Below are 12,503 nucleotides of genomic sequence, written 5' to 3' on the forward strand. Positions count from 1 at the left end.
TCAAATTAAAAGCCTCATCTGTACAATGTGTTCGCTCCTGTACCTGTACACGGTGAATGTGTGAGCACAGTCACCTTTTCAAACTAAGATTAGGCTCTTTAAGGTAACGCTTACACAAGGTGCACTGATATTCTGTATCAGCACACGCCTGGAGTGATTAAAATTGTAATAGCTTAGTAGTGTTTCATGCTGATACAGGAAAAAGTGACCCAGCTCTTGTGCAAAACAAGTTATGCAGGTATGAGGACACTGATGTTGTTATGACTGAGCCTACTTGGGACTTGTGAGCCAAGCTGCCATAAACATCAATCGACTCCCAGTGACACGACTGCAGCACTCGGTACTGGCAGAAGTTCCTGAAGGAGACACAGGACAAATAATTTGTGATTAAAAAAAGTCACACACCTCATCTTCTTAATACTAGAGAGCTAGGGATGACCATCTATTTCTGTTGAAATGTGTAGATAATCACAGAATCACAGAATTGCTCGGTTGGAAAAGCCCTCTGAGATCATCACGTCCAACCGTTCCTGTCTACTCCCTAAACCATATCCTTAAGTACCTCGTCTACCCACTCTTTAAACACATCCAGGGATGGTGACTCCACCACCTCCCTGGGCAGCCTGTGCCAGCTTCTGACGACCCTCTCAGTAAAGAACTTCCTCCTTATCTCTAACCTGAACCTCCCCTGGCACAGCTTGGTGCCGTTTCCCCTTGTTCTGTCCCCCATCACCTGGGAGAAGAGACCAGCACCCACCTCTCCACAACCTCCCTTGAGGCAGTTGTAGGTGGTGCTGAGGTCTCCCCTCAGCCTTCTCTTCTCCAGGCTAAACAAGCCCAGTTCCCTCAGCCGCTCCTCATCAGGCTTGTTCTCCAGAGCCCTCCCCATCCTTGTGGCTCTTCTCTGAACACGCTCCAGAATCTCAACATCCTTCTTATAGTGAGGGGCCCAGAACTGAACACAGCACTCAAGGTGCGGCCTCACCAGTGCCAGGTACAGGGGGATGATCACCTCCTTGGATTGCCACAGAACATTAAAGAGCAAAAAGTACGAAAGGGGTAAAAAAGGGACTGCACATTCATAGAGAATTTCCATCAGTTGATATTAAATGTGATGGTCCCCATGCACCTCTCGTATTACTCGTTAGTGAATGTTGAGACTCTACCAGAAGAAATGCTGATACCCAACTCTGTTTCTCACACTTTTTCCCCAAATATCTCTGGTCACTGCTAGAAACAGCACACTGGATCTTCATCTGGCTTTGGAAGAATGACTTCCGAGTACAATCAGTTTTGTTCATTTTTTGCTGATCTTTGCAGATGATAGAATCACAGAGTGGTTTGGGTTGGAAGGGACCTCAAAGCTCATCCAGTCCAACCCCTGCCATGGGCAGGGACACCTCCACCAGCCCAGGCTGCTCCAAGCCCAGACCAACCTGGCCTTGGGCACTGCCAGGCAGGGGGGACCCACAGCTTCCCTGGGGAACCTGGGCCAGGGCCTCACCACCTCACAGTACAGAATTTCTTCCTAATATCCAGTCTCAATCGCCGCTTTTCCAGTTTAAAACCATTCCCCCTCATTCTATCGTTACCTGCCCTTGTAAAAAGTCCCTCCCCAGCTTTCCTGTAGCCCCTTCAGGAACTGGAAGGCTGCAATAAGGTAGCCCCAGAGCCTTCTCTTCTCCAGGCTGAACAGCCCCAACTCTCTCAGTTGGTCCTTGTAGGGGAGGTGCTCCAGCCCCTGACCATCTTCATGGCCTCCTCTGGATCCGCTCCAACAGCTCCATGGCCTTCTTATATTGGGGGGTCCCAAAACGGGATGCAGTACTCCAGGTGGGGTCTCATGAGATACTGACTTGCAGCAAGACAGCCACAGCCCATTCGATGATCCAGGACACCACTCATCACGTCACTTTGCTCACTTGATCTCAATTTCACCTGAAATACGCTAGTACAATTTTAAAATACGCTACCTTTACCGTAGCGTTTAGTAACCTCATGGGAAGAGGCTACATTGTATGTAGAAATCAGAGCAAGAATGATCCTGCTCATACCAAACAGATCATCCTCCACCAGGGGAAAAATAATAATAATAAAAAATGTATTTCTCCAAGAATGTGGGACCAGAACAAGTTTCTAATGGACAGGAACAAGAAGTCACCCATCTCCTCTCCTAAAAAATTCTCCACCAAAGAAAAGTTTATTTCGTTTAAAAATGGAGTGACAATTGCTAGAGTCCATGCAATGAGTAAACAAGTAAGTCCAATCCTTGCAGTACTGTTACAACCTTTACCCAGAGACTGAGGCCAGGACAAATCGCACCTATCTCACTTTCAAATTCACTTCTGCAGTGCCTAGCAGCCTGCTTTATTTGTGTTTGCTCCAGCAGACGTCCCACCGCTTCCTTGCACAGCCCTGTTCAGACGTGACCTGCTTGACATCCTCCCATCAGTCCCACATTTGGGTAAAACTCTAATTTGAAGTCACACTGCTTTCGCCTTCTACCAATATTCTGCACCTTCTGGTTTCAATCAGAAGCTGAGAAAAACCCCATTTCCCCAAGCACTCCTCCTCCCCAGGGCTTCAAACACACGCATGCCACAGAATAGTTAACAGCTAAATATTTTCTTGCCAATATTTTAAGAGTGCAGAAGGTTCCAAATTGCTGGTAAAATAAACAATGCCAGACTGTGAAAACTCCTGCCTGCCATACACTCTGATGTTAACAAGAGTTCCTTTATTACTGTAACCTTTCAGAAGCGAACAAAAATTATTTCTCTACCCTAGTTCTGCCCTCAAGTAAAAGGCAAAGGAGGAAAGCGAACCATGAAAAAGCTGCATGGTAAGATACCCTGAGTTTTCCATCTTACTTCTGTATTTCATTCAGCCTTGATACTGCTGTGAATAAATAAACTCCCAGAAGATCCTAAAAGCACGGGCGAGGATTTGAAGAGGCCAAAAATTTCCTTACACGCTGTTTCCTGAATAACAGAGACTAAACTTACATATGGGCCATCTTCCCTCTTGCAAGTACATAATAAAACAGGAAACACGAGAGAGCAGATGTAGGATGCTCTCAATGAGACACATTATTTTCAAGCTCCTTGGTACATAGCTCTGTCCTCTGGGGCTTTAGCCATGGATTTCCATCAATACATTGGTATTTCAGTCAGTCCTTTTAACCTTTTTCCATTATTTCCTGGCCTTTGAATATAGAAACAACAACATTCAAGTTCTTACAGAAGAATAATGACAATTAACTAGTTAAGATCACCACCAATACAGCAAGTGCTGTGTATGACCAGAAAAAAAAGAAGAGGAAGAGGCAACAACTGAGGACAGACAAGGGAAAAGAAAGAATCCATTGCGATTCCCAAACCAGAATGGAAAACAGAAAAACACACCAGTTTGCCTAGACATGCACAAAAGTATCGTGTGCTGTTGCTTATGCTAAAGTAGTAAAAGAAATCGTAAGGAAACATGAAAGTGAGCATTGGAATTATTTAATGTATTGCATTTGCACTTCCCAATCATTATTGTTTATTCCACTGTGGGAGCTGTTAGCAAAATTCAGTCAAAAATAAGGGCTTCGTAGAGCTGCAAGTTTTGTAAATGGATAAAATGAGTCAGAGGAGTCAGAAAATGAAATAACAAACTGAGTTCTAACAGGAAAATACAAATATTTGCTACCCATTTACCCAGCCAGGCTACAAGGCACTGCAGTACGTGCACTGTAAACACGAAGACATTGTGTCTGCAGCAGAATTTAAGAATTAGCCTTTGAAGGAGTTTGATAAATGAAATGGCACAGAGCTGCTCACAGGAGATAGAGGCTGCCAGCACTGCCAGATTGCTGACCCACTCGCCCAGGACAGACCACACCAGGAGCATGAGTCCCAGCAGTGCAGAACACGGGAATAATGAGAAGGTCTTTCTAGACAAGGTGCTTTAAGGCAGCTTCCAGTGCACTTCTCGCAGGCACCAGAGGGAAGCACAAAACAGACCAAGGACACCACCTTACAGGAACAGGATCCAACACATCTGGGAAATTTAAATTGATTTTTTTATGCCAAACTCTACAGAAAACTGGGGCAGGCCAGTTGAAAAGAACCCAAACATGTATTATACCTTGATTTCAACACCAGGTATCCTTGCAATGCCCCAAACACGCCTGCATTTCAGACAGCCAGGTGTGTTAGCTCCATGGGCACTGGTTCTAGAACAGCTACATTAAAACAACATGAGAAAGAAACCCCTACTTCAAAACGTCATGACCTGGTTAAGCTGAATTTGCATCACCATGCATGCTGTTTGTTCCAGACCCCATCATGGTCAAGATATTTTCAAGGTAACATTCTGTACACATGCATTTTCTGCATATTTAATTATTAAGATGTCCAGAATCTGGATTTACTCTGGAACAGTACCTGATACTACTATTCATTTATGAAATTCAAAATCTACACACAACATTCGAAACCAACCTTTCCTCGTTAGTTGTGTAGGTTTTTAAAACCTCAGCCTCCCTCTGAAGATGATTTCTGAGTCTTTAGTCAGAAGCGTCAGACTTCTTGTTCTCTGCAATAACTTAAACTGAATTGTATCACATTTAGGAAGTTTTGTAGCTACTGTAAGGTAAAATGGCATTTTTAATCATCTGAAATCTAATTGTGAAGAGTATCGAGACAGAAAACGGTGCTCAAGTTCACAGAGTTAAATTCTGCTCAGCTACAGTGATGTGAACCACGTTATTGATTCTGATGGCATTACTTCAGATGTGCACTAATGTAACTGAGAGCAAATTATGGGTCACTGTGTATAAACAGCTCCAGCTAAAAGTACAACAAAGACTGTATTGTGCTGGGCACAGCAGAGCCAATAAATGAATTCAAAAGACACCTAGATGTGTTCCTGGAAAAAAAGGGGGCAGGGGTCTAAGTGGTCTGGTGGGAAAACAGGAAAGTGAGATTAAGATACAGTAAAACAGGTTTGGCACACGGGGCTTGACAGCTCCTCCTTGTTCTTATCTCTTTTAGAGTTTTTAGAACATGTATGGTTATAAAATTTATTATTTTGCACTCTTTGTTTTGTTGGGGGTTTTGGGGGGGCTGGGGAGGCGTAATTTTTTTTAATCTTATATCTATTATCTGATTACCAGTTGAAATGTCGTTCCAGAGAACATCTACAAGTCCTTCTGATCAACTCTGCAGCTTCATCTAAGGGTATTCAAACACACTCAGACTTGTAACAACTGCTTTTATGCACACACAGTTACTAAAACACAAAACTCAGGCCCGTAAGGTTAATAATCAGGTTGCTAAAGGACTCTGCTAGAGGACAAATAGCAGTGATTTCTAGTACTGAATTCCCCATACAAACGGATTAGGCAGCTGCCAGTCTGCATCACATAAATCTCTTCGCTGCAAGCCACAAGGTGGAGATCTCTGGCAAAGCAGGATCGAAAGGAAGTCTTTTACCCAGCCTAATGTTACTATTAACACTTCGAGCCATTGCATCAAGCCAATTTTTCTGTTTGTTTTTCAAGTTTGATAGAAATGTCACTAGTGGAAAAATTAAGTCAAGAGCACTGGTTAGCCACAGAACTGGACACACCTGGCTGCAAACCCACCAAAAGAAACTGACTTCATTAGTACTAGGGACAGCAGAGTAAAATTTATATCTGAAATATGCCTGCACCAGTAGAATTTGCTGAGGCCACAGGCTCTCCGTGTGTTTTTACAGCTGTGTCAAGTTTTGGTTTCTGACTCTTGCCGACATTCAGGAGTGCTGAAGGAGCTCAGGCTAACAGGTCCCAAAACTTTGTAGCTGAGATTTAGATCTCAGCAATTTTCACAACCAGGTTTTGAAAGAATACAAACTCCATTTGGAGTTGGAGCCGGTGTAAATTAGTAGTTAAAATGCCTTGCATTCTATCACTTTCGACTCCAATGAACTTGTATATTTAAGAGCAGATGGCATATTTTAATAAAGCATCAATATCAATTCAGGAATACAGTATCCATTTTCTACATCGAGTGTTGGAATTGTTACTAGATATGGAAACGAGTTTAAGAACGGCAGCTTTGTCTGTCAACAAGTCAAGTTAAACTAATTGCACACAACCAGCAATTCCACACAGGTGCTCTGACATTTATACCACTATACAGGAACGCACCAATCGGAGTTAAATATTGACCTTCAATACCCTGCATAGGAGAAAACGCAGGGAATGGAGTTTCCAAACCTTCTAGGAGATATGGAGATGATAACTTAGTGCCCTAAAAGTATTTGGGAACATTAATGTCATCATCTTTTTATCTACTATTCTTATCCCAATATATTGAACTATGTTCTTCTGGAGGTAGAATATATACTGATTGCCGGACTAAATTATGTGATAATAAGTAGCTGTTACAGAATCACAGAATCCCAGGCCGTTAGGGATTGGAAGGGACCTCAAAAGCTCATCCAGTCCAATCCCCCTGCTGGAGCAGGAACACCCAGATGAGGTTACACAGGAAGGCGTCCAGGCGGGTTTTGAATGTCTGCAGAGAAGGAGACTCCACAACCTCTCTGGGCAGCCTGGGCCAGTGCTCTGTCACCCTCACTGAGAAGAAGTTTCTTCTCAAATTTAAGTTACACATATTCCTCAAGCAGCTCATGAACCTTTGTCACTATCTGAGATTCATTTAGAAAGAACCATTAGGGATAGATACATCAAAATTAATATGTAGAACCTACATCCTAGGGTAACTGCCCTTTACTTATCACTTAAAACTCCTTGCAATTGCTAAAGCTGAGATGTGAGAAAGAGTTCAATCCGAGTACATCCATGTGTAGACATCCACAAATGCCCACTCTGTTATAGCAGCATCTGCTTCTGCAATCACATGGCAAACCACACGGAAAACTGATTACTTTCAGATAAATCAATGTCATCATCCAGGCCATCGCGCAGTGTCGGAAGCAAGGTCAGTGGCTCAATGCAACAGGCAGGACAGCTGCAGGAATGAATGGTCAGCAGCAAGGGCTACACATACCACCGTAAGCTAATAAAGACATAAGCAGCTAAAGGTTGATTCTTAGGTGCTCTTCTAAGATGGGCAAAGCTACAAAAGCACTGAAAGATGTGAATCATCAAGATTATGGACACCAAAGATGACTTACCCCCATCACCTTACCACGCTGTTCAACATCCTCCCACATGCAGTGCACTATATAGCGACACATGTATTTTCCTGTGCGACCCTCCTGCTTCATTCGTACCAGACACATCCTGCAAGAACACAAACACCAAATGCATAGATTCTAGTTTTGCTTCAAATGTAAAGAATAACTTAAACAGATTTCACTCTTTTAAGAATCTCCTTACAGTATGTGGCTTTTTATGTGGGTTTTTTTTTTCCTGATCACAAAGTTTTTAAATAAACTATCACAAAATTTTCTGTCCTGTACTCAGGAGCTGTATCTGCTGGATTCTGGCCAATGGCCAATCCAGCTATGGCAGAGTGACAGGGGACTCTATTCTGGCTGACAGTACCGTAATCTAGTTAAACAGTACTGCAACCTAAATTCCTCAGCCTTAAAAACATATCAACCTTTGGAGCAGGAACAAATGTCTTGTCTAATCCTAGGCTACAGGCCAGCTGTAATTCAGCCTGGTATACTGAAGTGCCATAAGAGTCTGGACTAGCCAAGCTGTGAAAGCTTAAGCAAGTTACAGACTCACCCAAATTCACATTAGCAATGTCCTAAATTATTTCTACTACAGGGATCTTTGGATACACGTCCAACCACTTGGCAAAACCCCTACATGCAGTACATGCTAGAAGAACTCACGTTTTTAAGTGTATTGTGGGTTCTTAATGAGAATACCAGTTTGAGTTGGTTTATTTTTTTTTAAGCATTAAAGCCGCTCGAGCTTCACTGCTGCTGTTCTGTTTAAAAAATAAATCACCAGAACAAAAAATCCATTTTGCCTCTTTTGCAACATCTGTAAACAGCATGAACTGAAATACAGGGTAAATAAGAGACCAGCCCCACCTTCTCTACCTATGAATTAGCTCTGCCTCTGCGTTATAACTCAGAAGTGCCTGTCCAGAATTGACTGAGTTACTGTAGACAAATGAACAGATGCCAATCTTTATGATGGATTCTATCTTGTCTGCTGATGAGTAAAGGAAAGATATTTTTCAACCTGCAAAGGAGGCAAAACTTATTGCCAGCAATGAGTCTCAGAGACAAAACAAACTGAAAGTAGCAAAAACTGCATGAGTCTTATATTCTGTTTCCTGATTAGAACTTAAGTCCCATACGAGGCCCATTCAGCTGAGACACCAAACTTGAAAGAAGAAAAGCCCAGGGACCAGAATGTGATTTCTAGATGGAGAGCCTCAGAAAATGACACTGGCCACGCAAGAGACAGCTCAGGCCCCAGCACAAGGCAGGTGGAATCAGGTCAGAAGACTGGAGAGAGGGACTGAGGCATCACATCTGTATGTAAAAGTTAATTAGGAAGAGTTACAGTATCCCAAATTTTTACCTACTCTTAACAAGTCAAAGAGAAAAAACCTCAAGTTTAGAAGACTACTTTTGGGCTAAGAAAAGCATTTTCATACTTCTCTTGCTGAATACACAAGCCTGGGGGGGTAGGGAGAGGAAAGTAAGAGTGGCTTGGCAAGAAAACCTCCTCCAAAGGATAAATTCCAGTTCCTATGCAGTCTGCAGTCAGCGATGGTGAAGCAGGAGGAGAGAGCAGCGCACAGACCAACAGCTGACAATCGGTCACTGATGAGCAGGGTTGGAGCGGTGTTGAGAGTAAAACCTGCTGCCCACAAAGCCTAAAAGACGCCTCTGTGTTTGGATGCATAGTGCTGTCACAGAGCTGTTCTGCAGCACCACGAGTGAGATCATGGAATTTTGCAGTTTATTTGAAAGTTTGGTCGTTTGTTACTACACCTGCCGTCTGAGGTTTAAAAGGCACAGGCTCTTTAAAGACTATAAGCTCTCTAACTGGATCAACACAGAGTGAAACATTTCATCGTTTCACTACAGAATCTGTTCTGTAGTTTAGTCCAATAGTGACTCATCTTTGTCAAACTATGAAAGCAAATTTATTCCTATCTTTAGAAAGCCGTTGACCTGACATTGGTTGGATTGGATCAGTTTGCTGTATTTCAGCTATGCAGAGAGATTATTTTAAAAGAAAATTACGTGAAAGGATGGCTGAAAAGGAACAGGAGCACCTGTAACTTGACCCAGCTATATGATGTGATGTACACTTGTACAAATAATGGTAATGAGCAGAATTCTGAACTCTTCCTAATTAGGTTTGCATGTTATCCTGTGCCCCAGCCTAGCAAGTTCACCAACTACCGTATTTACAGTCATGCACAGGTTTTTGCTGGGACACAAGCTAACAGAACCAAGCCTGGCTGTGCAGTCTTTCCCTCTCCTGCTGCCGCTGCTTAGGCCATGTAGCCCATTCCCTAACGTTAAGGCAGAATCAACTAAATGCCTAAGACATTCCAGATAAATTTCTTCTTAAAACTCTCTCAAGCAAGACTCCTTTGATGTAACTTCAACCCCTTTCTCCCTGCCCTCTCTACCACAAACCACAGAGTTTATTCCCTTTCTTCTGAAGCAGCACATTTCAAAAAGTTACGGTATCCTCAGTATTCTCTACGCAAATCTGAGAAATCTTCTCCTGCAGGAACTGTTTTCTTGGTTCTTCTTCTCCTCTGGACTCAGCAACACTTTCTCAAGAGCAGATTTCCTCGTGAAAAACAATGCTCAGATGAATTCTTGCAACAGATCTTTGAGTCTTTCAGAATGGGAATTGTAGCACCACTAGATTTTGATCCTAAATACCTAAAAGACGTCACCACACTTGGTGTGGTGAAAATACGAAGGCAGCTCTAGGTATTTACAAGATAGATCGTATACCGAGTCATTTCTTACTGCAGTCACAATGTCATCTCTTTGGACAGCTAATACTCCGTTTAGGCAGCCACTGCATGGGAAAAGGCAAACTCAGCAGTGGAAATGAGCAACTTGAGATTTTCTAAAAGGTCTGGACTTCTAAACATAAAGAAAGATTCCTCCTCACACCAAAGGAGCAGGAACAACGTGTGTCTCCAGCTGAAACTAAAACTCTGAAGGGGGAAGAAGCAAGTACACCAAAAAGTGAACATAACCACTATTATCAATAACCATGGAGCCTACTTCTCACATTAAGGAACATATCACTCTCTTTCCTGAAAATAGTTATATTACTATTTTACTTTTTACTTACCAGACATGAAGCTGGGCTACTAGAAACCATGAATTCAAAGTATCTGGCATTTGGCACCCTTCATGGGAAGAAGGGAAAAAAACACACACAAAAAAGTAAATATTAAGATTAATTTCATCACATTTTGTGCCTGAAAGAAATTCACTACATCAAAATCTGAATACATTTTAGCAATTTAATTTTAGTTTCTAAACAGAACATACATATCAGAAGCAAACACCATTTACTGTCACACTTGTGCTTAAACTCTAGAACATGCAGCCATAGGATGCTGGAGATTCTGGTTTGATGTGTTTATCACCCACGTAACACTTATGGGGGGAACTTCCAAAATGAAGAATCAGTCAAACATGTGGCGTCTAGCTCAGGAAGACCCAAAGCAGTGGAGAGTAACAGGGAAGTATCAACAGATGCTTTTTTCTTACACTCATGCCTCCTGCTAGGGACAGAACACTGTGCCAGTTGGGTCTTTGCTCCAACTCCACTGCTGTGATTTACTACGCTGCTGCACAACCCACTGCACACTGAGCACACTTTGCCTCTAGCCGTTCTACATTAGAATTAAAACCACCAACCAACCATAGAAACGATTTCTGTTTGCAGATTTAGCTCTACTCTGACAGCCACTGGGTTTCCCGGAGATGGTGTGTCCATATGCACATTCACACTATGGATCTGCATGGACCTAAGGGTTATGTGCGTATTAAGTCCTCCAGTTCCAGTCAGTATTAAACCTTTCTCCTAGGATGTCACTTCTGTATCTGTTTCCTGGAGGAGTTTTTAAGAGCAGTATCTATTGAGAAGAACGTGACACAGTCACCTTGGCCTACCCAGCACTTGGCCTTGTCCTCTGGACTGTTCGAACCTAAGAGGGACAGAGAGTGTTTAGAAATGGACTCTCCAGTCAGAAGTGCCCCAGGGAAGCCAACCTCATCTTTTCTGTGTTGAATATATTCCTTCTTGACTCCTATACTTCTTGGCTCTCAAGTATTACCAAGGAGATTCTCCGGGATCATGAAGCAATACTTTTCACAGCCTCTTTCTTCTTATATGTCAACTACGGTCAGACAACCACCAGTAGAACCAAGCAAAACATCACTACTCCCTCAGAGAGATGACTCCATCAGTGCCTAGAAGGTGCCAAGCTTTAGCATCAGTGCCCATACATCACCTACGCCACCTCTAAGACATTATTAAAGGCACTAACAGTCTATGTTTGGAGATCAAACACAAGTTTCCCTCACCCTCCTCACTTTTGGCTCTCTCATTCCTATTAGAAATAGCTCATATGCCTAGAAATGACTACTTTGACCTAAAGACGTGCCAAGGCATCTCTAACCAGGGCAAGGGCACACAATGCTTGCATTAATCAAACCATTTCATTAAATGAAGGTTCCACACGCAAGATTCAGAGTAAAACACTTAGTTCAACAGAGAGAGGTTTCTGAAGTAGAAGTTACCATGTATCAGTCTCCCACCACAAAAATCACTCTAAAGTGGAAAGCAAAGCTCACACCTCTACTACTGAAATTATGGAAAGTTTTTAAAGACCTGTTCAGTACCCAAGAGGAGAGAATTTTTTTCTCTAACCTTCCAAGTGTTGCACTTCTATTTTTATAATTAATTTTGAACTTCTATATTAGGACCGTCTACATAGTAAATTTAAAGGAGAGATGGCTCCTTTAAAGCAACAAGCTTGCCCTCAGATGTCAGCTTTTTAAAAATAATTCCGTTCTAAACTTTGGGGTTTTGGAACACTTTATTCTGGGAAGCTAACCAGGGAGAGAGATCCATCTTATAATTAAACAGAAAATTATTCCCTTTGGAATACAGGTAGATACAGAAAAATGTCTGATGGTAAAGCTACCTATTAAATGACTGTGATTATTATCAGCTGGGGATAAATCTTCTGCCCACAGAACACATCCTGTTCACATGTCTGTATGTGATAAGACACATGAATGCTCAGGGTTATGAGGACATACCTCTTCCTCCAGTCACAGTCCGCATTTAAAATTCATCAGGTAAGGCACGCAAAACTTGAGCGTGGACTTTCTCTCCTGACAGATCATCTTTGCCATTACCACAACTTTAGGAAGGATGTGATGGGATAATACCCCACATCCCGTAAAAACCCAGGTGTGCTATGTTAGTGATCCCCTGTGCACAAGGAGCAAGTGTCTAGAAGGTACCTGATGGGCTACAGGAG

The 12,503-nt window shown here is 42.5% G+C and overlaps 1 protein-coding gene across 1 annotated transcript in view; it reads right to left on the reverse strand.

Annotated features, from left to right (window-relative positions):
• LOC104548159 (ubiquinol-cytochrome-c reductase complex assembly factor 1) overlaps nucleotides 1–12,503 on the reverse strand; it is a gene marked incomplete at its 5' end in the record, with an annotated part of 29,162 nt that overhangs the window by 8,063 nt on the left and 8,596 nt on the right. Inside the window, 2 exons of the mRNA XM_010194097.1 lie at nucleotides 7,168–7,276; nucleotides 10,295–10,352. Coding sequence (XP_010192399.1) covers nucleotides 7,168–7,276; nucleotides 10,295–10,352 — 167 coding nt within the window. The remainder of the gene's footprint in view (nucleotides 1–7,167; nucleotides 7,277–10,294; nucleotides 10,353–12,503) is intronic.

This window comes from Mesitornis unicolor, unplaced genomic scaffold (assembly GCF_000695765.1).
Source record: "Mesitornis unicolor isolate BGI_N332 unplaced genomic scaffold, ASM69576v1 scaffold20491, whole genome shotgun sequence".
Lineage (NCBI taxonomy): Eukaryota > Metazoa > Chordata > Aves > Mesitornithiformes > Mesitornithidae > Mesitornis > Mesitornis unicolor.